The 26,165-nt window shown below is 44.6% G+C and overlaps 4 protein-coding genes and 1 non-coding gene across 6 annotated transcripts; 3 read left to right on the top strand and 2 right to left on the bottom strand.

Moving 5' to 3' along the window:
- Positions 1 to 1,811: 1,811 nt before the first annotated feature.
- Positions 1,812 to 6,362, bottom strand: sparcl1 (SPARC-like 1). The gene is made up of 10 exons (XM_041933637.1): positions 6,309 to 6,362; positions 6,093 to 6,158; positions 4,926 to 6,005; positions 3,966 to 4,074; positions 3,506 to 3,627; positions 3,292 to 3,412; positions 3,050 to 3,186; positions 2,669 to 2,817; positions 2,029 to 2,177; positions 1,812 to 1,840 (listed from the first exon to the last, which is right to left on the bottom strand). Exons 1-10 carry the CDS (start codon positions 6,360 to 6,362, stop codon positions 1,812 to 1,814), a joined length of 2,016 nt encoding a protein of 671 aa, XP_041789571.1.
- A 3,432-nt stretch (positions 6,363 to 9,794) lies between these two features.
- On the top strand, positions 9,795 to 12,289 carry scpp1 (secretory calcium-binding phosphoprotein 1). The gene is made up of 9 exons (XM_041934216.1): positions 9,795 to 9,892; positions 10,125 to 10,179; positions 10,528 to 10,575; positions 10,866 to 10,919; positions 11,044 to 11,070; positions 11,200 to 11,253; positions 11,416 to 11,457; positions 11,544 to 11,603; positions 11,682 to 12,289. The coding sequence occupies exons 2-9, from the start codon at positions 10,126 to 10,128 to the stop codon at positions 12,144 to 12,146; spliced, it is 804 nt and encodes a 267-aa protein (XP_041790150.1). The 5' UTR covers positions 9,795 to 9,892; position 10,125; the 3' UTR covers positions 12,147 to 12,289.
- A 93-nt stretch (positions 12,290 to 12,382) lies between these two features.
- trnai-aau lies at positions 12,383 to 12,456 on the top strand. The gene has a single exon. It is a non-coding gene; the product is annotated as a tRNA-Ile (tRNA).
- Positions 12,457 to 13,528: 1,072 nt separating this feature from the next.
- On the bottom strand, positions 13,529 to 16,599 carry aptx (aprataxin). The gene is made up of 7 exons (XM_041933725.1): positions 16,401 to 16,599; positions 15,580 to 15,626; positions 15,126 to 15,407; positions 14,961 to 15,020; positions 14,450 to 14,676; positions 14,032 to 14,135; positions 13,529 to 13,920 (listed from the first exon to the last, which is right to left on the bottom strand). The coding sequence occupies exons 1-7, from the start codon at positions 16,528 to 16,530 to the stop codon at positions 13,766 to 13,768; spliced, it is 1,005 nt and encodes a 334-aa protein (XP_041789659.1). The 5' UTR covers positions 16,531 to 16,599; the 3' UTR covers positions 13,529 to 13,765.
- Positions 16,600 to 16,645: 46 nt separating this feature from the next.
- Positions 16,646 to 25,345, top strand: dnaja1 (DnaJ heat shock protein family (Hsp40) member A1). Of its 2 annotated transcripts, none has more exons than XM_041933317.1 (9): positions 16,646 to 16,736; positions 20,383 to 20,534; positions 21,057 to 21,246; positions 22,080 to 22,184; positions 22,387 to 22,614; positions 22,699 to 22,813; positions 22,940 to 23,055; positions 23,602 to 23,702; positions 23,797 to 25,345. In XM_041933317.1, exons 2-9 carry the CDS (start codon positions 20,403 to 20,405, stop codon positions 24,022 to 24,024), a joined length of 1,215 nt encoding a protein of 404 aa, XP_041789251.1. In that variant the 5' UTR covers positions 16,646 to 16,736; positions 20,383 to 20,402; the 3' UTR covers positions 24,025 to 25,345. The 2 variants fall into 2 exon arrangements, with proteins under 2 accessions (XP_041789251.1, XP_041789252.1); XM_041933318.1 differs by having other exon boundaries at positions 16,657 to 16,731.
- The last annotated feature ends 820 nt before the right edge of the window (positions 25,346 to 26,165 follow it).

Consider the following 26,165-nt stretch of genomic DNA (forward strand, 5'->3'; position numbering starts at 1 on the left):
CGCGTTGTTCAGTGCTTCGCTTCAGATGATGATGATGATGATGATGATGTGGAAACTAACACGTGTTGTGTTGATTGTTGGAATAAAAACTCAGCAAAGGTTCAACATTGACTTCAATCATTTATTGTTATCAGTTATGATGGCTGTGATTTATGGTGACACAGGATCAGGACGCAGGAGTCACATGGTGTCGTTTCATTTCGCTTGGTTCTCCTCCATCCCGGAGCATTCTTCCTCCTCTTCAGCTGCCATCACCTTCATCGCCGGAGGCTGCGTCCTCTGGAGACGAGCTGCCACTGAACGCTGGAACCTGAGCCTGCGGGCCGCCTGTTGCTGGCTGCTCAGCCCGGCCGCCGGGATCAGGTGCACTTGGCCGGGGGTCAGCAGCGCCCCCTGCGGGTCTCCTCCAGCATTCCTCTGCGGCAGCACAGCAAACAACGTGACCGGCCCACCCCCGGCCCCTGGAGCCAGCTGCCCCTGTGCATTCACACTGGCTCCACCTGCCTGACCCACAGCAAAAGGCCCATCTTGTTGGAGACCTCTGATGGGAATCAGCTGCGGCAGGGGAGCCTGACCCCCTTGGTTCCCGACTGGCTGGATAAAAAATGAGCCACCAAGTTGGACTAAACGGGCCACAAGGGGTTCACCGTTTAGTGGGACCCCACTCTGAGCCCCAGGGTTGACACTGTTGCCAGCTGCTGCTCCATTATTATTCACTCCCCCATTGGCCAGTGCCTCAGCACTCCCTGAAGACACACCACCCCCCACCACAACAGCCAGGGTCTGAAAGACAAGCCACAGCATGCAGAACATGTTTGATCTCAGCCGCAGGAGGCAGTCGACAGGTGAAGCTCTTCATCTTTGCTTTGCTTATATAGAGAACATCAGGTTCTGGATCACCAAGAGAGGTCCAATCAGAGTCCAGCATTTCACCTCAAAACAGCAAGTCACTGTAATCATCATGACCGTGCTGCAGGCTGTTTTCTGCTTTGTTACCTTACAGAGGCCCATTATTCAGGATTATGTGGCACACCTAAACCAGGTATCAGTGACTTGCAGAGGTCATATTTTCATGTCATGGTGGCATCAGGAAAATTTACCAGCAAATAAAACATGATATTAGAGCGTGAAGTGATCAGCTGGGATCCACCAGTATCATGCAACAACCTTATTTCAGGCCTGTAAGGAAACGAGTCATCACTGATATCAGGGTGCACTCAAATATTCTCTGTCATGATATTGTGAAGGTCAGTGCTGTCAATAAAGCTTTAATGAGAGCTGCAACAAAACATAAGACACAGAGACAAACACTTACAGCATTTACTGCTACGATAAGAAATACAGTCACTGTTTTACATCTCCTACTGTAACACACGCGTGTTGAGTCATCTACTTTATTTAAAGAGTAATCCTGCACTAAATCCCTCTAACATACAAACCGAAGCTCTTTTGAAGAGCACCTTTTCTACCAGAGAGCTCGTGTAAACGTTTCCCCACTTTGGAATGCATTAGAAAACAGTTTCTGAGTAAAACCAGCTAAAAATAAGTAAAAATAAGTCGGACATTCTAACAAAAATACTCTAGCATCTTAGTCTAGATTACAGAACAAGGACCCAAATGTCCGAGCTCAGCCTGACACAAGACAACAGCAGCGAGCCCCAGCACCGGTCCTCTGTAGCAGGAGGTGAAATGAGTTTCTGTGGGCGTCAGAGCTCCCGATATCGCAGAGGATCATGGAGGCTTCTGTCCCAGGATGCACTGCTGGAGCTGCTTCATCATGCTTGTGTAGTAGATGAGGAACAACATGGAGCTCAGAATAACTGGTTGACATCCATGTCCTCTGTGGAGACAGTGAAGAGAAGGTGTCAACAGTATTTGTCTTGTGCTTTAAATGTGCGACAATTAAAGAAGACAAACACGTGTGCTGCGAGGCATCGGCTCGGTTCAAACTAACTGAGCTGAACTCACAAGTTAAAGCCACGATCAGCACTGAGGCAGGAGTTACAGGTGACACGCTGGGGCTCTTACCGTTCTTGATACCGAAACAGGAAGTCCACTCTTTGAAGGACACCTGCTTGTCCTTGTCGGCGTCGCACTCTTGGAAGAAGCGGGAGGTGCAGTGCTCCATCGGGACCAGCGGGACTCGAAGTGGAGCCAGCTCCGAGTGGGACAAGAACCTGCACGACACCAACCACATGTTCATCACTGCGAGCGTGGAGTTCATGCACGGGGGCGATGAACCCTGCTGTACCGGCTGCGTTCACGCAGGTTCATCCAGGATCAGAACTTCAGAAAACGGGATCACTTTCTGTGTGTCTAAGAATTTGACTTTAAAGGTTGGTGGATGAGCCTGTCCTGTGATTCTTACATCACTAATGACCACAACAGTCAGAAACATCGTTATAAAAAATGAACCGCTGTCGGGGTTATCTATTAACTGACTCACTTCACTTCCACTGGATATTTCAATTATCTTACTCTTTATAATTTTGAGATATTTTTGGTATGAAGATGGTACAAAATGATTAATTAGTGACTTTAATGTTTGTAACATTATGAATTATTGGCTTTCAAACCCACAGCGAAGGCCTGCAGGGGGCGCTCTGTGAGAATCTGTGAATGCGGTCCAGAGGTTGTGGTTCAGCGAGCACCGACGAATCGGACGAACCTGTCGGAGGGGTGCTGGTCCAGCTGAGCGAACTGCCAGTGCACTGGGTAGATGTACATGTTGTAGTTCTTCTCAAAGTCCTGCGCAAGCAGCTCGACAGAGTGATCGCCAGCATGAAGACGCCTCTCGCTCTCAAAGATTTTCTTCACCTGCAAAATAACCCAGGACGCCGCAGTTTGACCCACTTTGATCAACAACATTTAACGTTTTGTAGAAGTTTTCCTTCCCACAAAGATGCTCTGTGGCTTTCACTGACTGACTGACACGAATCACACAACAAATTGCAGAGAAATAATGTCGCTTTAACTTGTAGGAAATACACAGGTTTTAAGATTAAACTGGTTTTGGAAGGAGAATCCCAGTTTCATCTGAGCAGCTTACTCTAAAACGCTGTTTAGGAGTGAGGAAGCCAGGAGACATGGAGTCGTGTTCGTAGAGCTGCAGCAGCACGTTCTTCAGCCAGTCCCTCATTCGCAGAGGGAACTGGACCAGCTCAGTGTCCACACATGCAGGTATCACTGAGAGGGGGACAGACAAAGAGCAGCGTCAGACAGATGTCCTGCAGCATGCGTCAGCGATGCTGCTGTTTAAACTGTGATCTCTGTGCAGCAGTTAACCCTCACGTTTGCAGGGCCCAGTGTAGTCCAGGTGCAGCCTGTGTCCTCGCTTTGTGCCCTCCAGGTTACATTTAGTAGCGAAGAGTTCACATGATGTGTCATACGTTTTGTTGTCGGTCCCACAAACCTACACGACAGCAACAACACAGCAGTCAAAGGCGACGCGGCGGCTGTCGGAAACCGCTTCCAGTTCAGCTTTCAGCGGATCGTCCGGACTTACGTGATCGAAGTCGTTCACGCTGGCGGGACACTCTGACGGCTCTTGACACGCACAGCTTGGCTTATTGTCCGCATCAAGTTTACACGTCTTTCCACGTTTGCAGGGAAAGTTGTCACATGGATCTAGAAGAAAAGACGAGCACTGTGACGACATTTGACCTCTACTTTAAACACAGTGGGGTCAACAATCATTTTCTGGGCTAGTCTGGTTTTATGTCCTGGAAGTCAGTGAGCTATAACTCGACACACCACCCCTGCATTCCTCTGCCACTGGAGTTTGTACAGTGATTAAATTCAACTTGATCTCTATCATTCACTCCTTAAGCCCTCAGAGTTGTGTTTAGGTAGTGACCGTGAAGCAGAGCGGCACTATTCATGCAGAAGTTTTAGCCAAACGATCCAGTCAGCAGATTCCTCTGTGACGTTGTTGGCATAGTGCATTAGTCAGTGTGGTGACCAACCAGCGGGGGCCTCTGGGCGATGTGCGCCTGCACCGAGAGAGGACCTGGAGCTGGGGTAGAGCTCCACCGTGGCTCTAATCTGCACTGGATTCATTCCTACTAAAGGACCCTGGAGAAGCACACAGGAAACATGAAAAGGAAGTTACTTGACACAAAAGAAAAAGAGTATCAGCCACCCATTAGGGCCACATCAGACAGCAGGATCACAGTAAAGGTAAATGAAAACCTGCAATAACAGATGTGTGGCCACTCGGGGGCAGCAGAAACACACTGTAAACACTGACATGGACCCTTCAGTTGATTTGTTTTTTTTGTGTCAGTTGCTAATTACACATCCAGCAGTTTTAGCTCTGTGTTTGGTCTACACCAGCTTCAGAGGTCAAAGCCAAAAACATTGCCATGGGAGCAGTGAGAGTGAACCAAACAGCGACGTTCTGGGCCTAAAACCAAAAAATTTGAGCTGAAAGATGCTAAAACGAGGAGAGGAGAGGAGAGTCATTGGGTTTCTGTCACATGCAAGCAGTCACATGATCCACTGTTGATTAAAAGTTATAATGTTGAAGATTTTCATTGAAATAAATATCTGTTAATCACTATCTATCACCAAATGAACTAACACAGTGGTGATTGATCCCCTGATGAAAGCATTGCAGTATTTATATATCTGCAGTATTATGAACTGGGGGTCTGGAATAAACGCTGTGTTAAACAGACTCATCCTGTGTGCAGCATAAAATCAGATCCTGGTTGTTCACAGAATGATGGAAAAGGTCAATTATTGTCTGAATCCTTTATTAAGAAGAAGTGTGTTAGCTGTAGCATTCAACTGTACCTGCTGTTACCACCAGTAACCACAGGTGTCGCCAAATCACCCAGGACTGACATCTCTGAGAGCCACTTTAAAAATATTGATTAAAGCCACTTTAAAGAAAGTTAATGTTCAGGTTATGTGTGCATTACCCATTTCCCCGCCCTTCTCCTTTTTGCTTTGTGGACTGCATTGTCAATGCTGCTGCCTTCAGGCTCCTGAGGGTCCTGCTGGCTCTGTTCCTGTCCAGACAGTGCTTCCTCACTCTGTGGAGAGTGCTTCCTTGCCCTCTGGTTCTTCTTCTGTTTCCTAGTCTTGCCCTTGGCGTGACTTCCACTGTCGTTCTTACTTTTCTCTTCCTCCTTTCCAGCCACTCGGGACCCTGACTCAAACTCTGCACCGCTCCTTGGTTCCTGAGGGTCCACATTTGCTTCGGGTTCTTTCTTATCGACGCTCGTCCCTTTAGATTTGGCCTCTGGCTCTTTGTCGTGATCGGACGCTTCCTCGCCGTCCATTGCCTCTGTGTTTTGAACGTCTTGTTCGTAGTCGTCTGGGATGGCGGGCAGTCCTCCCTCACTGGCTTCCTTCTCTTTAACATCTGGTTTTGAGGCAGGCTGGGTGTCATCACTGGGGGGCTTCCTTTCAGTGGATACAAGCTGCAGAGGCTGTAAGATGCCACTATCAGCAGCGTAATCCAGATCGGCTGGGATCTCTGACCCTGTGCTACCCTCTGCTTCCTCCTGTGAGGCCTCCTCCTCCTCTCTGTCTGCTGGTTTTTCTGCAGACTTTTCCTGAAGGCTCATCTTTTCCACCTTCACCTCCTCCTCTTTCTCCAGCATCTCAGCATCCTCCCTCACCTCTTCTTCCTCATCCGTCGCCCCTTTAGCACCTTCCTCCAGTTCTAGTTTGTCGTCCAGCGTCTTCTCCTCCACCTCCTCATCCTCCACGTTGCCTCTCTCCGCCTCCACTTCTTCTTCTTCCAGCACTCTTTCTTCTGCTTCCTGCTCTTCCTCTGCTTCTTTCTTCAGGAGGTCTACCAGTTCCTCCTCACTCAACAGCACTGCGGTGCTTTTGCCGCTCCTCTCAGTCACCTCAAACCCCCCCTCCTCCTTGTTAGCATTAGCATTGTCTTCGGAGCTCAGTTCCTCATCTTCCTGCTCGTGGCTGCTGGCCTCAAACGGGACTAACGTGGGTAAGATCTGTGGCTTGTTGGCCTCCTCTGTGATAACGTCCTTAAAGAGGAGAAAAGAAAAATGTGAATTTTACATGAAACACGAAATCGTCTTATACTTAATGTACATTTTCAAAAATCTATTTACCTTTTCTTTGGCTGCATGTGGAGTCTTATGCAATCCATGATGTTTTCCGTGGGGTTTACTTTTCACCTAAATATAACAGGGATAATTGATAATGAACATCCACTCAGTTAATGCAGAAACTGCACTAAACCAGTGTCACACCTTTTGTTTGGCAGCAGTTTCATGGCTCAAACTTCACTTCAGATTAAGAAACATATTCATCGTGCTGCTACTCACAGACAGGGCAAGTGCTGCTGCCAGTAAGTACAGGAATACTAAGCAGGCCCTCATATCTGAAACGGTGAAATGAACAGTTTAAACGTGAGACGCAAATCACAACACAGTTCGACAACTTGTGCTAATTTACATTTTACTGCGGAGCTGAAAATCTGATTCAACAAAACAAGAACAACGAATATCCGAGAATCTGACTTCCAGCCGGTCACAGCTAAGGCGTGAACTTGGCAACCGTTTCAAAGCTGAAGCAGATGAGTGCATCTGCATGCTGCCAGCAAGCGGAGCTGCAGGACTGGCCTCCGCTGTTGCCGTGGTTACAGACCGCCGAGATGCGCCTCTCTCTCAAAAGTCACATTCAGAGCTAAAGCAAACATCAGAAGCTACCAGACTGGAAAAAAGTTGACTAAGTCCACAAACTTTTTGTCTCTCTGGACGGAAACAAAGCAGACAGTGCTGGGCCTGTCCAGCGGAACAATGGCTGCCTGGTCCGGCCCAGTAAACCCCTGATAGGTGGACACGGGGGAGGGTGTGTGGATATTCACAGACTGCCATTAATCACACAATTTTATTTCTTTACAATATTAAGGCAATGCTTCACAGGACAAATACTAGCTTTATCATACATATAATACCTATATGTGTTTCTGATTGTCAGAAATGCAGCTTTCACTGTATTTAATACAAGTTATTTGATCTCTTGAGAAGAGTTTAGAACTATAAAATATATGCTGATGTAACATAGATTATGCACAGCCGACACAGAAATGTGTCTATACACTCACAGTATATTAGTACATCATACCACAGAGTATTTACACTATAATCAAGGCATCAACTTCAAAAATGAGCATCTAAATTAGGTTTTGCTGCAGCACAACCGAGGCAGCGCTCGCTGCACACGCCACAAAACAAGTTGCAAGTTTGCAAACAAATCAGTGGACGAGATGTCCCACACATGTCCCACACATGTCCCACACATGTCCCACACATCTCCGTCTGACCAACAACAAATGACCCTTCAAAAAAGACAAGTCTCAGAATTCAGACCTTACCTGAGGCCGGCAAGAGCAAGAGCAAGAGAGTCCCGCACACACCAGTACGAGCCTGTGCCGAACCTGCGGAGATGATGTGCTCTTGTATTCCAGACCGCGCTCACACTGTCCACACACACACACACACACACACACACACACACACACACACAGTTGTTTCTGGGTCTATGGCTGTAAAGCTTTGTCTAACTTTGGGAGGGTCTCTGAGCAGCAGAGATGCAGAGCAGAGAACAGCAGAGAAGATGAAGCTTTATTTCATTTAATCTTATTAATATGTTTTTTTTTCCTGACACTTTGAACAAAGTAATGTGAACATTAGATGATATCCGGCTTGAGACAGAAGCGTTAGTGATGGAGCATGAAGTTCAGTCTCTGAGCTTGTATGATTGTTGTTCACCTGCAGGTCTCATGGTGGACTGAATTTATTTCTTTTGTTTTGTGAAAGTTTAAATAAGAGTCTGAAGTTGTTTCTAGTTCAGATTAAAACCAAACCAACTCATTAATAACACATAACACATCTGACCACTAGATGTCACTCTGTCACAAGTCTGCCCTCCTGAGGCCACCAACCCCACAAGTGTTAATGTTTTCCTGTGATGAGGGGAGGGACATGACGATCGACGTCGTGGTGTGGTGGGGTCGTCTGTGTGGCTCTTCTGGAGCTTTCAGTCATACCACATGATCTTCAGGAAGTTTGCCCAGTTTTAATGGAAATGTACTTTAGATTAAATTCACATTCACTCACAAGGCTGTCCGGTGATGAAGATCATGTGATACGACTGAAAGCTCCAGAACAGTTACTGCTGTGAACTTTGAAGATTTACAAGTCATGGATCAATGTCGTGGAGGAAGTACTTTTACTCAAGTAAAAAACTGTAATACTGTGTTACAAGTCCTGCCTTCAAAAATTTACTTGAGTGGAAGTACAAAAGTATCAAAAGTAAAATTACTCATTATGAATAATGAGTATGTATGTGTGTATATTACATATCTACATATATGTATATTGTATATTATGTATATTAATATACAGCGTGTGTGTGTGTGTGTGTGTGTATATATATCTTATATGCATATATGTATACCCTTATACGCTGCTGGGTAACTTCATCTATAATAAAAGTAGTATAGCTACTATATAACTATAAATAGCTACTATAGCTGTCAAATAGTGTAATGTAGTGGAGTAAAGAGTTATATTCCCTCTGAAATGTAATGTCTTTGAAGTATCAGCATCCTGCAGGTTTCTGTCCGCCCCCCCCCTTGATTAGCTAATGATCCATGATTGGCCCAGTGGCAGCAAAAACCTGCATCACCCTGGCCTGTGAGGACCAGGATCAGGTGAGTCTGCGTCACATGAAAGTAAATCAATGAGCTCGCTGCTTCCGATGGGTCGCTTCACCATAAAAAACTGAGGTTGTTGACTGGCGGTCTGCGCATCAACAAGCACCACTCGTCTCCTCCCCCCTCCTGTTCCGAAGCAGGGCCTTACAACAACTGGTAGCTGTGGCTTTGGCAAACAGCTCCAGACTGGTGAACATCTAATTACAAGTTTCCTTTGCACGGTTGAAATCCAAAGTGAGGTTAAACAAGGAATTCTGTCGCTTTATTTTAGGCCTGACCATATATGAACATCCAGGAAACAATTATGTGCCTCCGGGAGGAAATATAGAAGTCTTTATTTAGCCTTTCTACTGTACATGCCCCGTGTCCAAGAACAAATCCTGTTTCCAGTAACATCACGTAACCCTGACGACAAGAGCTTACAAAACAGTGTGTTTTTTTTACATGCATCATCAGTGGATGTGTGTGTGTGTGTGTGTGTGTGTGTGTGTGTGTGTGACTCCAGTTATGTGATGCTGTCTCAAGTTTAAGCCTCCGTGTCAGAGCTCATTTTTTCCCATTGTTGCTGTGTGGATGAGTATTTTGAACGCACCCTTGAGCAAGGCACCACCTCTCACTTGCTCCTCGTTATTAAGATTAGACAACAGTAAAAACTTCACCTTTAATTAGACGAGATAGCGAGGGATAAAAAGCCATTTCACCGGAAACAAGCACGTCCCTGTCTGGCTCTTCTTCCCTCTCTGAGTGGGTGCGTTTGTTTTCTCAGCAGGCCACAAACCCTATGGTTTACTACACTGAACTATATTTCACTGAAGACTTGAGAGGGGGCGGAGGACACTGAGGGACCGACTGAAACTCTGTGTGTGTGTGCGTGTGTGTGTGTTTGTGGTGTGTGTGTGTGCCATCATTATCATGCCAGTGTGTGTTTGTGTTGAGCTTCATCTCCGGAAAAAAAAAAAAAAAAAAAAAAAAACGCACCTTGGCGTGTCGACAGCAGCGAGACATCCGGAAGGAAGTGATGCAATCATCTGAATGAAGGTTACTTATATACAGTCGTGGTGGATTTTCCTCCAGCAGATCCACACATCGTCTTTGCCTCCGCTCGCTTCTCCTGTTTGCTGCTACGTCCACTGAACGAGGACCCCTGACAACATTCCTCGCCTTGCCCTGAATCTAGCAGACTGACAGGTAATTGATCGTTCATTGATTGATTGGAACATTTTTTTAAATCCATGCTTTAGTTCATAACTTGTGTTTTTCTAGCGTGCTGATCTGCTGCGCTGCTTAAACATTCGTCCACTCTTTGGTTGAATTAAGTTTTATTCTTACATTTAATCACTTTAATGTTAAAGACACTTGGTTCTTCATTCTGTTGTGTTTTGTTCGACTTTGTGTTCTCATGTTTGCCGTTCTGTTACAGAATGAAGGGTGCCATAATAATGTTTTGCCTGATTGGAGCAGCTTTTGCCAACCCAGTAAGTATGCAAAGCGGAAAACAAGCTAGCTTTCTGCAATTGAATGTGCATTTACCAACATTTCTATAGTGTTTGATTGATCCTATTGATGCATTTAAAATAATAACATGCTAATTTTGTGTGAGAGAAACCAAAAGCTGAACGGCTTCAGGCTCTGTGTGACTCTTCCAGCTGCTCCTATAAGAGTCACTTTATGTCAGCAAAGCAGGACGACACAGTAGTTTAAGAATCAGGGTCCAGATCTGTTCAGATGGATCCACGTTGATCTTCTGCACGTCGAGAAAGCAGCATCATGTCACGCTGAGGCTTTCTTCATCCCGATCCTGACCTGTGCTCTCTCTCTGACAGATTTCATCCAGCGCCGTGTTGGAATCCGGCGAGCTCGACCCAAACACGGTGAGCCTGGTCTCAGAGGCAGGACCTCCACACTGTTTGCACATAAATCTTTTGGTTGAGGAAAGCTAACAATAGGTGCGGTTACTCCAAGACTCTGCAGACCTCAGGATCCTTTCACAGCCTGTTGTTTACTACGTTGTTTGTCTGGACTCATTTATGGAGCAACAGCTCGCCCGGGCCCCCGCTGACATGAGCGGATCTTAAATGAATGTGATGATTGTTGGTGTTGCAGTTATGAGGTATAATTAAATATACGGTGGTTTGTGCTTACTTTGTTTTTTCTTTCCCAGACTGAAAGTTTGTCTGTTTCGCAATCAGCTGAAAATAACACCTCAGAGCTTCAGGTAGTCGACACATTTCTCTCAGTGATGACAAAATGATTATTTTCTGATGCAGACGACGTTTTTTGCATCACTTTTGATTGCTGCGTTCCACCTAAAAGGGTTTGTGTTCTTGTCTCTGTTCCAGAGCTCCGAAGAAAATACCTCAAGCCAGGTGAGTAGTTTGGATTTGTCGGCCTGTCTCTGTGACTCGAGGAAACAAATATAATCACTTTGTTCTCATGAATCTAACGATGTACTGTAAGTATGACTGTAATCACCTTCGTCAAATGATGTCTTTCAGAGTCAGAGTCAGAGTTCAGAGTCAGAATCACTAGAATCCACATCGGAGGCCGAGGTGGGTCCTTTCATCACTCTGTCTAACATGTTAGTGCAGCTTCATGAGCTTTAGGTGTGACAGTACAAAGTCACTGAGTGTGAAGAAAAATGGAGGAAAGAAAGAAGAAGCATCAGATGAAACAATGCCTTGTTTGCTGAAACTGTACTTTGTTTCCCACAGACTTCAGAGGAGAGTGACAGCCAGTCAGACGAGGATGAGGAGGTACTGAAATGGAGCATTTTATCAAAGCTTTAATGTTTTCCAGCTGTTAACTGTCTCTCAGCTCATGTTATTCTCTGTGTCCACAGACAGACTCCATGGCTGAAACCAGAGATGACAGCATGGGCAGCGAGGAGAACATGCGACAGGTGAGGACAGGGTCTTGATTTTAACCTGTGACCCGCTGAAGGCTGAATGCTGACTGACTGTGATCTGGTCATCCTCAGAGCTGGGTTCGACTGTTGGCGAGTGTCACCAAAGTCCACAGCGCAGAGGACAACAGCAGCAGCAGCAGCAGCGCGGAGGTCAGAGGTCAGCCGGAGCAGCTGACCGAGCTGCGGCTCGGTAACACCACAGACCTGCTGCTGACGGACGGTCCCACCGACAGCAGCGACACCACCAGCGACAGCGCAGACACCACCGAGCTCACAGCTGCCGCCAGCAGCCAGAGCACCAGCAGCGAGAGCGACGAGACCAGTGAAACCAGCGAGACCAGCGAGGCCAGCGACAGCAGCGACGCCAGCGACAGCAGCGAACTGCAACACGTCAAAACCCACGACTGCGTGAACGGAACTCAGAGCTGTGAGAGCGAGGAGGATTTCTTCCAGGTTATAGGAGACGATACTCATTACTCAGTGGACCACCTGATGGTGCCGGAGGAGGACGAGCGGGAGCTGAGCCTCAGGAGATGATGGCGGGCTGCTCTGACCCGCAGCGCCGCCAGCACCGGGCTCACACGTGTCCTCTCCGCCGTCGCTTGTGAACGTTGATGTTGGCTTGATAACGTTACCTGCACCTGACTGAATTTTCTGTGTGTGATTATTATTGTGATACAAGCATTTACTCTGTTTTGATAAAAATAAAGAATTAATATAACCGTGATATTGAGTGCTTGGTTTTAAAAAATGTGCGAAACACCATGCAACGTGGCCGGTTAGCTCAGTTGGTTAGAGCGTGGTGCTAATAACGCCAAGGTCGCGGGTTCGATCCCCGTACGGGCCAACAACAATTTTTTCCCTAAAAAGTCATTAAATTAAGTAACGATTTAAGCGTTATTGACCACCTTTTATTTAATTGTTTAAACAGGAGCAGGATGTCAAAACTCAAATACCGGAGTGTTTTTTTATATGTTACCCTGCTAATAATCATAAAAATACACTAGATGGCGACAAAGACAACAGTTTTTGCTGTGGTGCCACTGAAAGCTCTTCCAGGTCCTGCAGGTCCTCACTGGTGTTTCCACTTATTCTGGACGATTACATCTAAATCTAAAATTAAGCATAACTGTGGTGGGAGTTACACAGTGTCGTCAACATGGTGTCGTCTCACACTAACAGGCAGACCATCAGTCAATCAAACGCTGTCCATGAACACCCACAGTCCAGAGGAGCCTCAGTGAGAAACAACATGTAAGCGTGTGGGTGAATAGGAGCTCCTCTCTCTCCTCCTCTTCCTCATATTTCAGCATTACAGATTCCAGCTCTGTAAATCTTCAGCAGGTGTTGCTTTAGAAAACTTCAGCCATCATTAGGTAACTGCTGTGTTTAGTATTAAGATGCCATGTGGCACCGTTCTCTGGCCCAAAAACTGCTTTTCTAAACAGCAGGTAATCTCCAAAGCATCCCACGCAGTAATCACACTTAACTGTTCTCAGGATGACATCATGCTAATTCATCCTTCCAAACCTTATTACACAATGTTTGTAGTTGCAACACCTGCTTTAAAGACCGTGCTTGTGAAACCAGTGTGGTATCTTCTCTTTGGCCTTCAAGCTGAATCTGAAACAAACGTGTGTTTTGTTGCTAGAGTTTAGCTACAGGACTGAGCTTCCCAAACTCAGACACAGCTGAACAGATTAACAAATGTGGTACCACAATTATGACATCCAAGCTAAAAGCACACAGTTATTAGCGGGTCAGGCCTACACTGGGATGATGTGAATGCAACTAAGCAAACGTTGGTGTGGCACTTTCAGTGAAGACTATAATGCTGTAATTTTACATGAAAAAATAATTATACTCAGTTCTTAGAAAAAAAAAACATTTATTACAACATTTTCAATCATGTTTGGAAATGTGTGAACAATCCTGAGATTTGGCAAAAACCAAATAAAACCCAACAGAAGTGACCTGAATCTCAACAGTGACGCTGCTCTGAACCTACCGACAGCCGGCCTACAGCTGAAGCTACAGACGATTTTATTAAAACAAGTTTTATAAACACTCAACGGGCAAAAAAGATGCCCAACACGCTACAGTCCTACGCTGAACTCAAACATCTGAGGAACCGAATCCTCTTCGAGGTCACTGTCTCAGCCGGGAAGGTGAGACTTCAGGTGGTCCTTCAGAGCAGGTATCGTGGGAAGTTCTCTGCGACACACGTGACAGCGAAGCGGCAGCTTCAACAACTCACTGGTTCCTTCTTTGACGGTGACCCTTCCGTTCGTTTCGAGCATCTGAATTACATCTACACATAATGAAGAGGAGTAAAATGAGAAATATGCAGTAATGGACACAGTGTAGAGTCATACTGTGGCTCCTCATGAAACACCAATAAAAACATGTCATTTGCTCTCACCATGAGACTCCATGAAATAGTCAGTTGTGAAGGAGTTCCAGTGCTTTTTGTTCTTTAAACAAGGAGAGTCGAAGTCTTGGCTGATCACGTGGAGGTGCACATGACTGTTTGACAGGATACACACAACATTACTCATCTTTTTGTTTGTCTACATCAAACATGTGCTCATCCTCAGCAGCAGCTCAAACTTTTTTTTTTTTTTACCTTACCAATCAATTTCTAATAATCAAACTGTGTATATTTCATATTACTGTGTATTATTACTGTTTACAATCATGGAAGAAAATGATGATAATGGAAAATGTTTTGCTGTCATGATGTTTTGTCTCATCTTTCATTCAGCCTGTAAGTGTTACCACCTTGTTTTTTACCGGCTATTTGCATGAAACGCTGCACAGTTCAAACAGTGATCACTGACCTCATACTGGGGATGGCATGGTACCCTGAGCGGAAGCGTAGCGAGCTAGCGTCCGGGCACTGCTGGACCATGAGGTCAGCCACTCGCTGCATGTGTTTGACCAGCTCACAGTCGTCCTCACGTAAGGCCTTCAGGCTGGAGATGGACCGCCACGGGAGGACCAGCCAGTGGTAGCGAGCTTTGGGGTATTTGTCTTTGATTACTACGACTTTTTCATCCTTGTACACCTACAGAAACAGATACAGTGATTTTTAACGTTTCCACTGAGACTTAAACGTACAGTATGTAAATTCTGTTGCTCAGAGTCTCTCAATCTAAACAATAACAAAAGATTCAATGTATTCATTCATTCATTGTAATATATAACAGAGGTGCAGTCATTTTTAGACATGTTAATGAGGAAATGTTACATATTGTGCTTCTAACAATTAAGTCATGCAGTCACAAATCCAGACGGGATCCAGATCAGTAAGCATCAAACCAGCTGTAGCTCCTCTTTTACAACAGCTACCTGCATCTTTGGGTCGTGCATTGAGGCCTTCAGACCTTGACTCCAGTGTGCGACACTTTCCTACAACAAATAAAAAAAAAAGATATCATGTTTTTGTTGTGTATAAGAATAATCAGACCAGCTCGAGAGAAAAACATGCAGACATTAAATACAGCACGTGCATACCTGTTTTCTTTCCTCTCTTCCACTGTTTTCTGCAGCGTCTCCATGGTTGACTGACACAGACACCTTTTCTGTCTGTTTGGCTGCTTTCATACTCTCTCTGTCCTCTGAAGCTGCCTCTCGTGGTCTTTTGGCGCCGCCACCGTCCCCATTGAGATCCTCCTTGAACCGTATGGTGTATTGGTAGAGCTGATTGACAATATGAAGCTGCTGTCCAGGCTTCATTTTGACCTCATTGCCCTTACCCACCACCACAGAGTCTATGGAGGTGGGGTTCAAGCCCAGCTTTGGAATAAAGAGCCAGAGCCAGAGCGGTAAATAACCAGTGGAAGAACATTTCAGTGACCATTGCTGCAGGCAGGATTAACAAGATAATAATTCTAAAATTCAATAGCAGTTAGATTTCAGGTATTTAAATAACAATCTGACAGTAATCTTTGTTTCTTATGTTCCTTACCTGTTTAACTTTGACATAACCTTTGTTGCACTCCGCTTTCAATTCAACTGGTTGAGAAGGGACAACATTTGCACGGGTTAAAGTTTGCTTTTAATACTTCCTTAAATATGAAGTGCGTGGAAAAATATGAACATATATTCAATAAAGATATATACAAATTAATAGTCCAAGACAATTATTTACAATACTAAACACAATAAAATGAAGTACCAGGGGAATTAGTCATTTAGACCAATTATAAATGTTATTGTTACAAACATGAGGTATGAAGGTATTTCTGTTTTTGCCATTTTTGTGTGGGAATAAACCCAAAATAAATCAAACGGATGCATAAAATATAAAATGTGTGCAATGTATTAAATTAACTGACCCAACAGCAATTTCTAACTCAGACCAGGTGAGCAGAACATCAGCTACAGCAGATGTTTCTTAAATGTTCACGGTTCATTGTGCAATCAGTTTATATTTTTTTTGTCTGTCCAAACTGTTCCCTGAGGGCCGGCTCCAGGTTTTCACTGGAAACAGACAGCAGCACACAGGATGAACCCTTTTCATGAACAGCTGGTTAAAAGAACCAGGTGTGCTCTGGAAAGTCTGGAACACCTGCAGCACCCACACACAGGATGGTTTGGACGCGCCTGCACATCGACATTAAAACCCAAATAACCAGAAGGGAAAAAATCACATCACTATCAGTTTTAGACTTTGTCTCATAAGAGTTCTGAATAAACTTTTATGACATTTTCTTATCTCCCCGAGCTTCTTGCCTCCACAGGAACTGTTAAGTTATCAAGCAGAAATGTGTCGTTAAGGTACGTTACCTTGCTGCCGAGAGCATTTTTTGTCTTTAATAGTCGTTTCTGGACCTCGACCCAGGACAACTGTGTGCAGGTGAGGCAGCGGAATCGGTTTATGGTTGCCCTCCTCGCTGATGAGCCAGCAAAGTGGCATTTTATCATCTTATTTCATCTATTTCAACAAAGCTACGAAGCTCTCGCAGCTCACGCTTGTTTTGGTGACGTTTCGTCGCAGGAGATTGACGTCATCACGTCATCTTTTGCCCGTGGCCGAGGCGGGCTGGAAGGTTCTGGAAGAGGCTCTGACCGCTGAGGTGTGCTCTGAACTTCTGAGGATTCTATATATTGTCGCCGTGTAAGGTTGGAAACTATTAATTCAACTTTTGAACTCGTGTTTGAACCAGTGTCACATTTAGTTTTTATTTTAACGTTGTAAAAACAGTATATACCCAGCGTGTTAGCATTAGCCCAGCTATCATTGGTTGAGCTAGGTAACGCTAGCACGTACGTCGGGCCCGGTATGAAACCTCCTTACTGTTGTCATTAGGGACAGGTTAACAGGTAGTCACTAATGTAACAGTAATTAATGACCAGAAATAGACTGATGGCGGCCATTTAATTCGCGGCCCCATGTTTGGGGAGAATTTATTTTAAGTAATAATAACAAGCCTGATGTGTAAAAAGTGTAATATATTTAAACCAATTGTATGATATTTCCCACTGTCTGTCTCCTTATCGTTAACGTACATTTAGTGTCAGGCTCATGGTCCAAATATAACGTGAAAACATTATCATCAAATAATTAAGTACCGGTGTGTACTTCTGTACACATATGAGGTACTTTTACTTTACGTGCGTATTTCCATGTCATGCCGCATTAAACTTCTACTCCACAACATTTCAGAGGGAGAAATTTTACTTTTCAGATCAAGATTTTATTTGTCAGACATGTGATGATGTTATAACGTGTTGTTACAGACGAAACTACCCAGCAGTACATACAGTAGTTCAGTTAGCTCTGTCTTCACTACACCAGATGCTGCTTACAGTACTGAATCAGGAATAATGTTCAATAATAAATATATAATAAAGGTAAATAATAAAATGTAAATAAATGCTTTCAATTGACACTTCCAGAACAAAAGCCATACATTAAAAAATCCAGTAATTATAGAATGTAACACACTTGAAAACTTTCTGACAGTACACTTGAAATCCTTTTTCAGTTTTTCTTTTTTACTCTGCTAGTTTCTGTACAGTGATGGTAGTTTTCAGTTTCAACACTGTGTCACAGTTTTGATGTGGAAGGAGAGAATAGTCGCTGTTTGATCTGCAAACTGCAGACATAATGTCGCTGTTTCTGAACCTGACGTCACCTCCGAACCCTCTGACGCAATCACACGCCTACAACAGCTGACACGCGTTCACTAACTTCAGGTTCTATGTGACAAAACAACGAAGGACAAGCAGGAATTCCAGGTGAACTGTTGGAGGTCATTACTGTAAGAAACTGAGCCATGAAGGAAACAAATCATTGTCACTGGAAAAACAATCACAATGCAAGAAATATCCAGCAGAAATCTCCACTCACTGTCCTGGAGCGTAAATCTACACATACATGTATACGTAACACATGACCCCCATTACTGCCTGATATCTGGGTACATTTACGCTGATGAATAATGAGTAGCACTATAAAGTCTTGACACAATCAAAAACATCCTCATGGGGTTGTTACTCATATCTGCATCGTGCACTTTTCTAACAACTAATATACCTTAAGTGAGCAGTATACAGGGCCTTACTGTAAACCCTGACCAGCGAGAAATTTTGCATACCATAAGGCTTAGCATGTACTTCATTGCTGAGATGCAGTAAGTTGGCAGTTTATTAATAAGTCATACATCTGGGAAGCTTGCACTGATTGTTTTGTTTAAAGTTGGAGAGATGTTGATTCAACTTAATGAAAGTTTTTGAGGCTATTTTTAATCAGAAATAAATAAAGAATATCTTCAATGAAATTTACACTGAGCAGGTATTTATGTTGACGGTGACAGTGAGTGATGTTAAAATGTGTGTATTAATGGATGATAAATGTCCAGTCAGTGGATGTTTGGGTTAGTGACGCTGTGTGACTGCTACCTGTTCATCAGGGTGACGGCTTGTGGGAAGAAACTGTTGGTTTGTTGCTGGTGTCTGGCTGTTAGAATTTATGTAAAAGCTGTGTTGTATGTATTGGATTGAATTATATTGAATAATGGTTTTTCCACCATCATTTACATCCATGAGGGAGACAGAATATTTAGATTTTTCTACTCTCATTTATTTTGGTAAGGCAAAGACCACATCTATGATCCCATTTACACCTGGTATCTGTATCTGGACACATTAGGAAAAACACCAGTTAAAGGATAACTTTCCTTTTTTAACAACCTGGACCTTATTTGTAGCATTAAATACGACCATTTACTCCCCCAGACAACTTTGGTGGCATTTGGAGTCGTTTTGAAGAAATTAGCCCCAGAGGAGCGGCGCGTATATCCGTATAATGCGAGTACTCGGGGCATCCATGCGCAGCCTCTATATAACACATAATCTGCGGCGAAACTCGTTCATATTCCAATATTTAGTTCTGATATGCTGGTGCTATTCCCCTCTGAGCCCGTGGTGGCATGTTATCAACATCCGGCGTCTCTAGGCAACTACCTCTGACGCGGATGATGTCATTACCGAACGCCGCGCGCTGCGAGCAGCCAGCCACAACACGGCTGACTCTGCGGCGGTCGGCTACGAATACGCGATAACGAACCAGAGCTGTGCCAAACTACAGCTAAACTAGCCGACCGCCGGCTCAGAGGGGAATAGCACCAGCATATCAGAACAAAATATTGGAATATGAACGAGTTTCGCCGCAGATTTTGCGTTTATAGAGGCTGCGCATGGATGCCCCGAGTACTCGCATTATACGGATATACGCGCCGCTCCTCTGGGGCTAATTTCTTCAAAACGACTCCAAATGCCACCAAAGTTGTCTGGGTGAGTAAATGGTCGTATTTAATGCTACAAATAAGGTCCAGGTTGTAAAAAACCAAAGTTATCCTTTAATGTAAGGTGTAAAACCACATCTGGAGCTAATCTGGCTCGCATTGTGGTCGGATTTTAGGTCGGTGTAAACGTAATCCGTCCAATGCTATGCCATCATATACAATATAACATTGATACAGATATTTGTTTTTAGGTAAAATAAAATATAGGTTGGTTTTCAAGTTTTTCATGTGTGTGTTCTGTGCCATGAAAGTGCCAGAAGATGCATAATTCAACACAACTGTGTGAAGAATGAAAGCAGTAGGGGTGGAACTGAATGGCATAAATTCAGTAACTGTGTGTGTTGCACTCATGTGTCCAGCTGATGTGCTGCTAACAAGGCAGATCATTCATCGAGTCACACAGTAGCCCACATGTCAGTCTGCAGCACACAGACTCAGTGCTTTCTGCACAGAGAGAAGAATCACTGAATGCAGGCATGTTGCATTTGCTGAACTGACAAGAGAGGACAGATAACTAACAATTTGTCAAGACAGTATTTCAAGAAGTTTATAAACTTAGGCTTTAAAATACCAGGTGTAAATGCAAAGGCAGGATTGGATCATCTGTTATCGGGATAATGTACCTGGACACAGATCTCATATTAATACCAGGTGTAAATGGGTGTATTTCTAGCTGTTTTCAGCTGAACCAACACCCCATGCTGAACATTTTCATAACTTAAGACACAAGGCCTCTCTCACACGTCAGATGATGATACTCTTTGTTTTACATTTCATTTGCTCTCTTTCCTCTCGTCACAACAACATGTGGCTAATCCATATTCACTTAGCAACACATTCACTTTCGTTCAAATCCTGACCGGATTGTCTCGCTCTCAGTTCAGAGGTTGAATATTGCTGAGCGAGGTCGTTGCTGAATGTTGAAAACTGATGGGTTTTTCCTTCCTTTTCTTTTTCAGGTTATCTGTTGAAGACAAACATGGTTAAGGAAACAGGATTCTATGACACTTTGGGTGTGAAGCCTAATGCTACTCCTGATGAACTGAAAAGGGCCTATCGCAAACTCGCCTTGAAATATCACCCTGACAAAAATCCTACGGAAGGAGAAAAGGTAAGTGCCTCTCTGAGCACCCGTCTCTAATGCTCCCTGCACTGAACATTTTACAGTGGAAAGAATCAAGAATCCTTTTATTATCATTGAGCATGTCAACGAAATTTGCATTGCAACCCCCGTGTGGTTAATAAGAAAGATGAGAAAGATAATAAAATAAAATAAGGGAATAAAATAAACTAACAGGCATTTTTAAAGGTACTGGTTGTATAGTACAGCTTTATTAATGTGCAGGATCTTAAAATCTGGTATAAAAATCTATCAGATGTTACTGAATGAATATGAAAAAAACTGTCATCTGACCTGTTACACTTTCACAAGAACATTTAGATAAAACTACCAAAAGGTAGTTTTATCTAAATGTTCTTGTGTCACTTGTAGAGGCCATATAAAGGTAGAATTTGAAGAGCTCAGTCGGTTATTACCTCGTGCACAGTGTTAAAGAGGACAGCTTGTTTTCATCAGCTGTGCGTTTCCAGAAATGTTTTTTGAAGGAAATGTTTTTGCTTCTTTTCTCTGTAGTTCAAGCAGATCTCACAGGCGTACGAGGTGCTGTCAGATGCCAAGAAGAGAGAGCTGTATGACCGCGGAGGTGAAAAGGCGATAAAGGAAGGAGGGACCGGCGGCGGCGGCGGTGGGAGCTTTGCTTCGCCCATGGACATCTTTGACTTGTTTTTCGGTGGCAGCAGTCGGATGCACAGAGAGCGAAAAGGTACGGAAACATTGGAGAAACCGTCACTCAGCTGAGATGATGCGTGAAGTCGGTAAAGAGCGACATAAAGCCGGAGCCAGTTCTCGCCAGTCGCAACGTGGATTATTTTCCTTATTGATTAATGTTTCTCTTGTGTAACTTGTTTTCTCCGAGCAGCCGTCCAAACTGCAAAATGCAAATTACGTTTCCTGTAATAAAAGACCAAAAAAAGCTGGAGCGTCGAGAGCCTCTGATGTCAGCTGACTGCAGATCTATCAGTGTAATAAAACAGAGTGTCATCATCCTATAGTCTGTCTGTGATGATGGTGTGATACGGAGTATTCACAACTTTATTTTTAGCTGTAAACTGTTAAAAAATGAGTCTCGTGTTTTAATTCCTTTCTTCATCATCTGATGTGAAAACATCAGGTTTGAAAACACAGTGTGAATCCTGTTCGTAGTTCAGTTCTAAAATCCCGGCGCACGGCTGAGCGTCCGTCCTGCCGGGTCGCTGCCAGCAACCAGTCCAGCCACTTCGGTGCCCCGGGCCAGATTAGGATTTGGTGCCACCAGATTGTGAAGGTTACAGCCTGCCGTGCTGTTGCTGTTGCTCTGTGTTCAATGATGCAGCTAAAAAACAAAGAGCTGAAACTTGTTTTCCAGCCCCTCCCCCTCAGGTTTCAGCTCCTCATCAGGTGACCAGCAGCACCTGTAGTCATGTGCTCCAGATAAAATAATCTCAATCTGAAACTGATATTAAAGAAACAAACACAAAGAATGTGTATTTCTGAAATCTTATCAGCTGCTAACTGCTGCTAACTCCCCAGTCTGAAATCTGATTTGTCTTTTCACAGGTAAGAATATTGTTCACCAGATTTCTGTGACGCTGGAAGATCTTTACAACGGAGCTACAAGAAAACTGGCTCTCCAGAAGAATGCTGTTTGTGAGAGGTGTGAAGGTACGTCTGCTGCTGGCTCTGAGTTGTTTTTGACATGCTCTCGTTAGCGTCTGTAATCCCAGCAGGCTGTTCAGCACACGCAGGCCATGAACAGGCTCTTTGTCCAGTAACAGAATGAATCCGTCTTGTAAACGGGATCCAGTTCTTGTTCCCACAGCTCATATAATAGCTTCGTCTGCTGACGGTTCATTTTGTTCGGCAGGTCGGGGGAGTCGCAAAGGAGCTGCGCAGATGTGCATGACTTGCCACGGCACAGGTGTGCAGGTCCGCATGCACCAGCTAGTACCAGGTATGGTCCAACAAGTGTCCACAATGTGCCACAGCTGTCAGGGCCAAGGACAGAGAATCAGCCACAAGGACCGCTGCAAAGCCTGCGGGGGGCGCAAGATCCTGCGCCAGAAGAAGATTTTGGAGGTCCACATTGACAAAGGTGAGTCAGTGTTCATTCACCTGTGACTGACTGAGGGCGGAACCAGAAAACCAAATGTTACATGTGGTCACTGAACTGCCTCAGGAATGAGAGACGGCCAGAAGATCGTGTTCCATGGCGAGGGAGACCAGGAGCCGGGAATAGAGCCAGGTGACATCATCATCGTCCTGGACCAGCGAGAGCATCCGTATTTCACCAGGTGATATCTTCTTCTCTGTCGTCAGGTGTCTTCTGGTTCTGTTAATGGCATGCTGCCCCGTGTTACACACCTGCACAGTAAAATCACCTCCACCCCTCAACTTGTTCCCCTTGTTCTGGTCATCAGGAAAGGAGAGGACCTGGTGATGCCGTTGGAGCTGCAGCTGGTCGAGGCTTTGTGCGGCTTTAAGAAGCCTGTTCAGACCCTGGACAACAGGACCCTCCTCATCACATCACATTCAGGTAGACGAGTCATTGAGTGCACATATTTCTTACAGCGTCAGACTTCCTGTCTGACGGTGTCTGTTTGTAGTGTTCTTATTATTATATGATAACGTTTCCCCCCGCTGGAGGATCTGAAGGAGAAAAGCATCTGTTTTATATGCAGAAATGTTTGATGATCCAGTGTTTTTAATGGAGCTGGGGGAGCAAACGGGGCTTCACCACGGAGACACTCAGCGATCAGCTGCTCATCTCACTCACTCTGACGTTACTGTTTTAAATCTGAGGCCTGTGAGAGATTTGGAAAACGTTCATGAGGAAAGTGAGTCGTGTCGTGTTTGGCAGCAGAACGTGTGACAGGTGTGAAACTCTGCGGCCACCTTGTCTAAAGAACACCTGACGTTAGCGTGAAACCCGTTAAAATAAACCACAAACTTATTCTCCCTCAGCTCGTTTATTTAACTGAGGACAGACAGGTGATGATCCCAGTTCCTGCTGAGACGACAGGATGTAGATGAAAGTTTTTACTTCTTTCATGACCGAGGTCGTCTGTGTTTTCTGTCTCAGGGGAGCTGATCAAACCCGGAGACATGAAGTGCGTCTTGAACGAAGGGATGCCGATGCACCGCAGGCCGTTCGAGAAGGGACGCCTCATCATTCACTTCTCGGTAAGACACTAAATCGCCCGTTCGGCAATACTGAAGTGCTGCTGAATCGTTCCGCGGTCGTTCTGATCAAACTGTTCGCGGACGCTTCCCTCAGGTGGTGTTCCCGCGAGCCAACTTCCTCCCCGAGCAGAAGCTGAAGGAGCTGGAGCGCTACCTCCCGGACAAGCTGGACGCGGAGCAGCCGGACAGCATGGACGACGACCTGTACATCTACGCCGACCTGGAGGACTGTGACTTCGAGAACAGAAAAAGACACAACCATCAGTGTTACTACATGGATGAAGACGACTCCGCCGGAGGCGTCCAGTGCCAGACGTCGTAAGCGGCGCCTGGCCCGCTCCTGTACCAGAAGCTCACCTCCTCATCTCAAAAGCAAAGCAGCACCTTTTTGGAATTTTATGCACTTTTTATTTAATTACTCTTAAAATTGCAACTGTTTACTCGTTTTCTTTCAAGCTGAATCATAAAACTGTGTCCTGACATCCTCCTCGTTTATTCTAGTAGAGTATCTTTAAGTTACAGGACTGAACTGGGACGTCTGGGACCCGTCACACTGTGATCAGAGAGGAGGCGTCAGAAGAAGGAAGAACTTCTTAACTGCCTGCTGCTCGTGCAGTTACACTAAAGCAGATGCCAATATTAATCTGAAATAACCTTTTTTATCGTGTCGCTGAATCAGCTGTTGTTGTGAACCACTTGTTGGTGATCTGTTGTGTGACCCGGTCTTCAGAGAGGGACCTCCATCCAGACTGGAGCTCAGACGATTACGCTGTTTTACCCTTTTAAGGGCTATTTTCTAGACATTTGTAAGCAATCGTGAAAATGTGAGAAATGAGGCAGTTTGTAGGTTCAAACCACTAAATTGTAGAGAATTCAGACTAATGTTGAATCGAGTTTAAGATTTGTCCTGCTGAGCTGAGCTGGAACGTTTCATGTGTTTTTATGTTTGATGTGAGCCACACGTGTTGCAGTTCAAGGCAGGAAGTTTCAGAAACAGAAGGTCAGAGATCACTTAATGTTTAAAACAGGAAGTAGATCAGGGAGGATCTCTATCAATCTGGATTTTAATGTGAGTCTGTTCCAGGTCTGATGTGGTTTTGGGTAAAATTATCCAGAGGAGCTTCTTGTAAAGACCCCTGAAGCCTTGAAGACACAGAAAGTGTCGGTGCCAAACCGCAGCCGGTCTGAGGGCTTTTAAAAGTTCACCGGAATCAGAAAATGAAGCTTTCAGTTAGTTTAAAATGCAGAATTAAATCAAACCGGCGAGATCAAGTTGTCCATGGGCTTTAGCTCACGGTGGCCCTCGAGCTCTTCAGTGGGTCTTTCGTCATGTTTCGAGTCTAACTTGCCAAACGGGTCGAGGGGAGGGGCTTAAAATGGGCACACCTGATACCTCATTGACGCGGCTGCCTGTTTGAAAGCCTTATCGAACTTCACCTGAAGCTACGTGATGACGCAGGTCTCTCCTCTGTCAGTGCAGACTTCACCTGAAGCAGATGCAAACGTACGAGTGCTCGAAACGTCAGAGGAACTCGACTCAAGTCAGTGTTTCAGTCGTTCGTTTGATTGTATGCGTGTTAGGACCAATGATCTCCTTGTTTATGCTCATGTTTTCTAATTAAATTCAGTCTGTTGGTCTCTGAGCTGTGGTGTGACTGTGCGTGAGTGACTGATTTTTCTGATGGTTAAAACCTTCAAGACTAAAGGATGGAGGCAAACGTTCAGTTCTACAGTTTTAAAGCAAAACTACAACATTTGATACACAATCTTGATTTCTGTCAAGTTTAATGAATATTATAGAGAACATTAGACAAATAATCTGCACCTGAGCTGAAAGATGAGTCGTTATTAGTAGAAAACTGAGAAGTCCTACTCAGCAAAACAGATTCCAGCTTCTAAATGTGGACACTTTATGAATATTAGCTCAGATTTATCAAGTGATCAACCTGTTTACCTGTGGAATGATCCAAACAGGTGTTTTTGGAGCGTTCCACATCTTTCCCAGTCTTTAGTTGCTCCTTGTTTGAAACGTGTTGCTGCATCAGATCCAGAATCAGCAGATATTTACAGAAATCACTGAAGCTGATGAGCTCAGACAGTAAATATATTGACCTGCTGTTTTCAGGTGAGTTCATGTCAGCCTCCACTCTCAGCTGAATGTGGAAACATCTCAGGTTTTCTCAACCAAAAGCCTTTCAACTGTTATTATTGTCACGGCAGCCGATCAGTATCGGTGTCGTTCAGTCCAGCGTTGAAAGAATGGACGCGAGCAAGCTGGGTTCTTAATATATATATAAAAACTTTATGTAATAAACAAGGTTAACAAAACAAGTCTTCAAAAACAATTTCCAGGTGTTACACAGCAAGCACGGTCAAAAAACTCTTTATCTCCGTGCTGGTCCAAATCCCTCGAGCTGTTTCCACCGTCTCCTTCAGATCTAAAGTGCGTCAGCCTTTACGCAC

Source organism: Chelmon rostratus, chromosome 3 (assembly GCF_017976325.1).
Source record: "Chelmon rostratus isolate fCheRos1 chromosome 3, fCheRos1.pri, whole genome shotgun sequence".
NCBI classification, from domain to species: domain Eukaryota; kingdom Metazoa; phylum Chordata; class Actinopteri; order Chaetodontiformes; family Chaetodontidae; genus Chelmon; species Chelmon rostratus.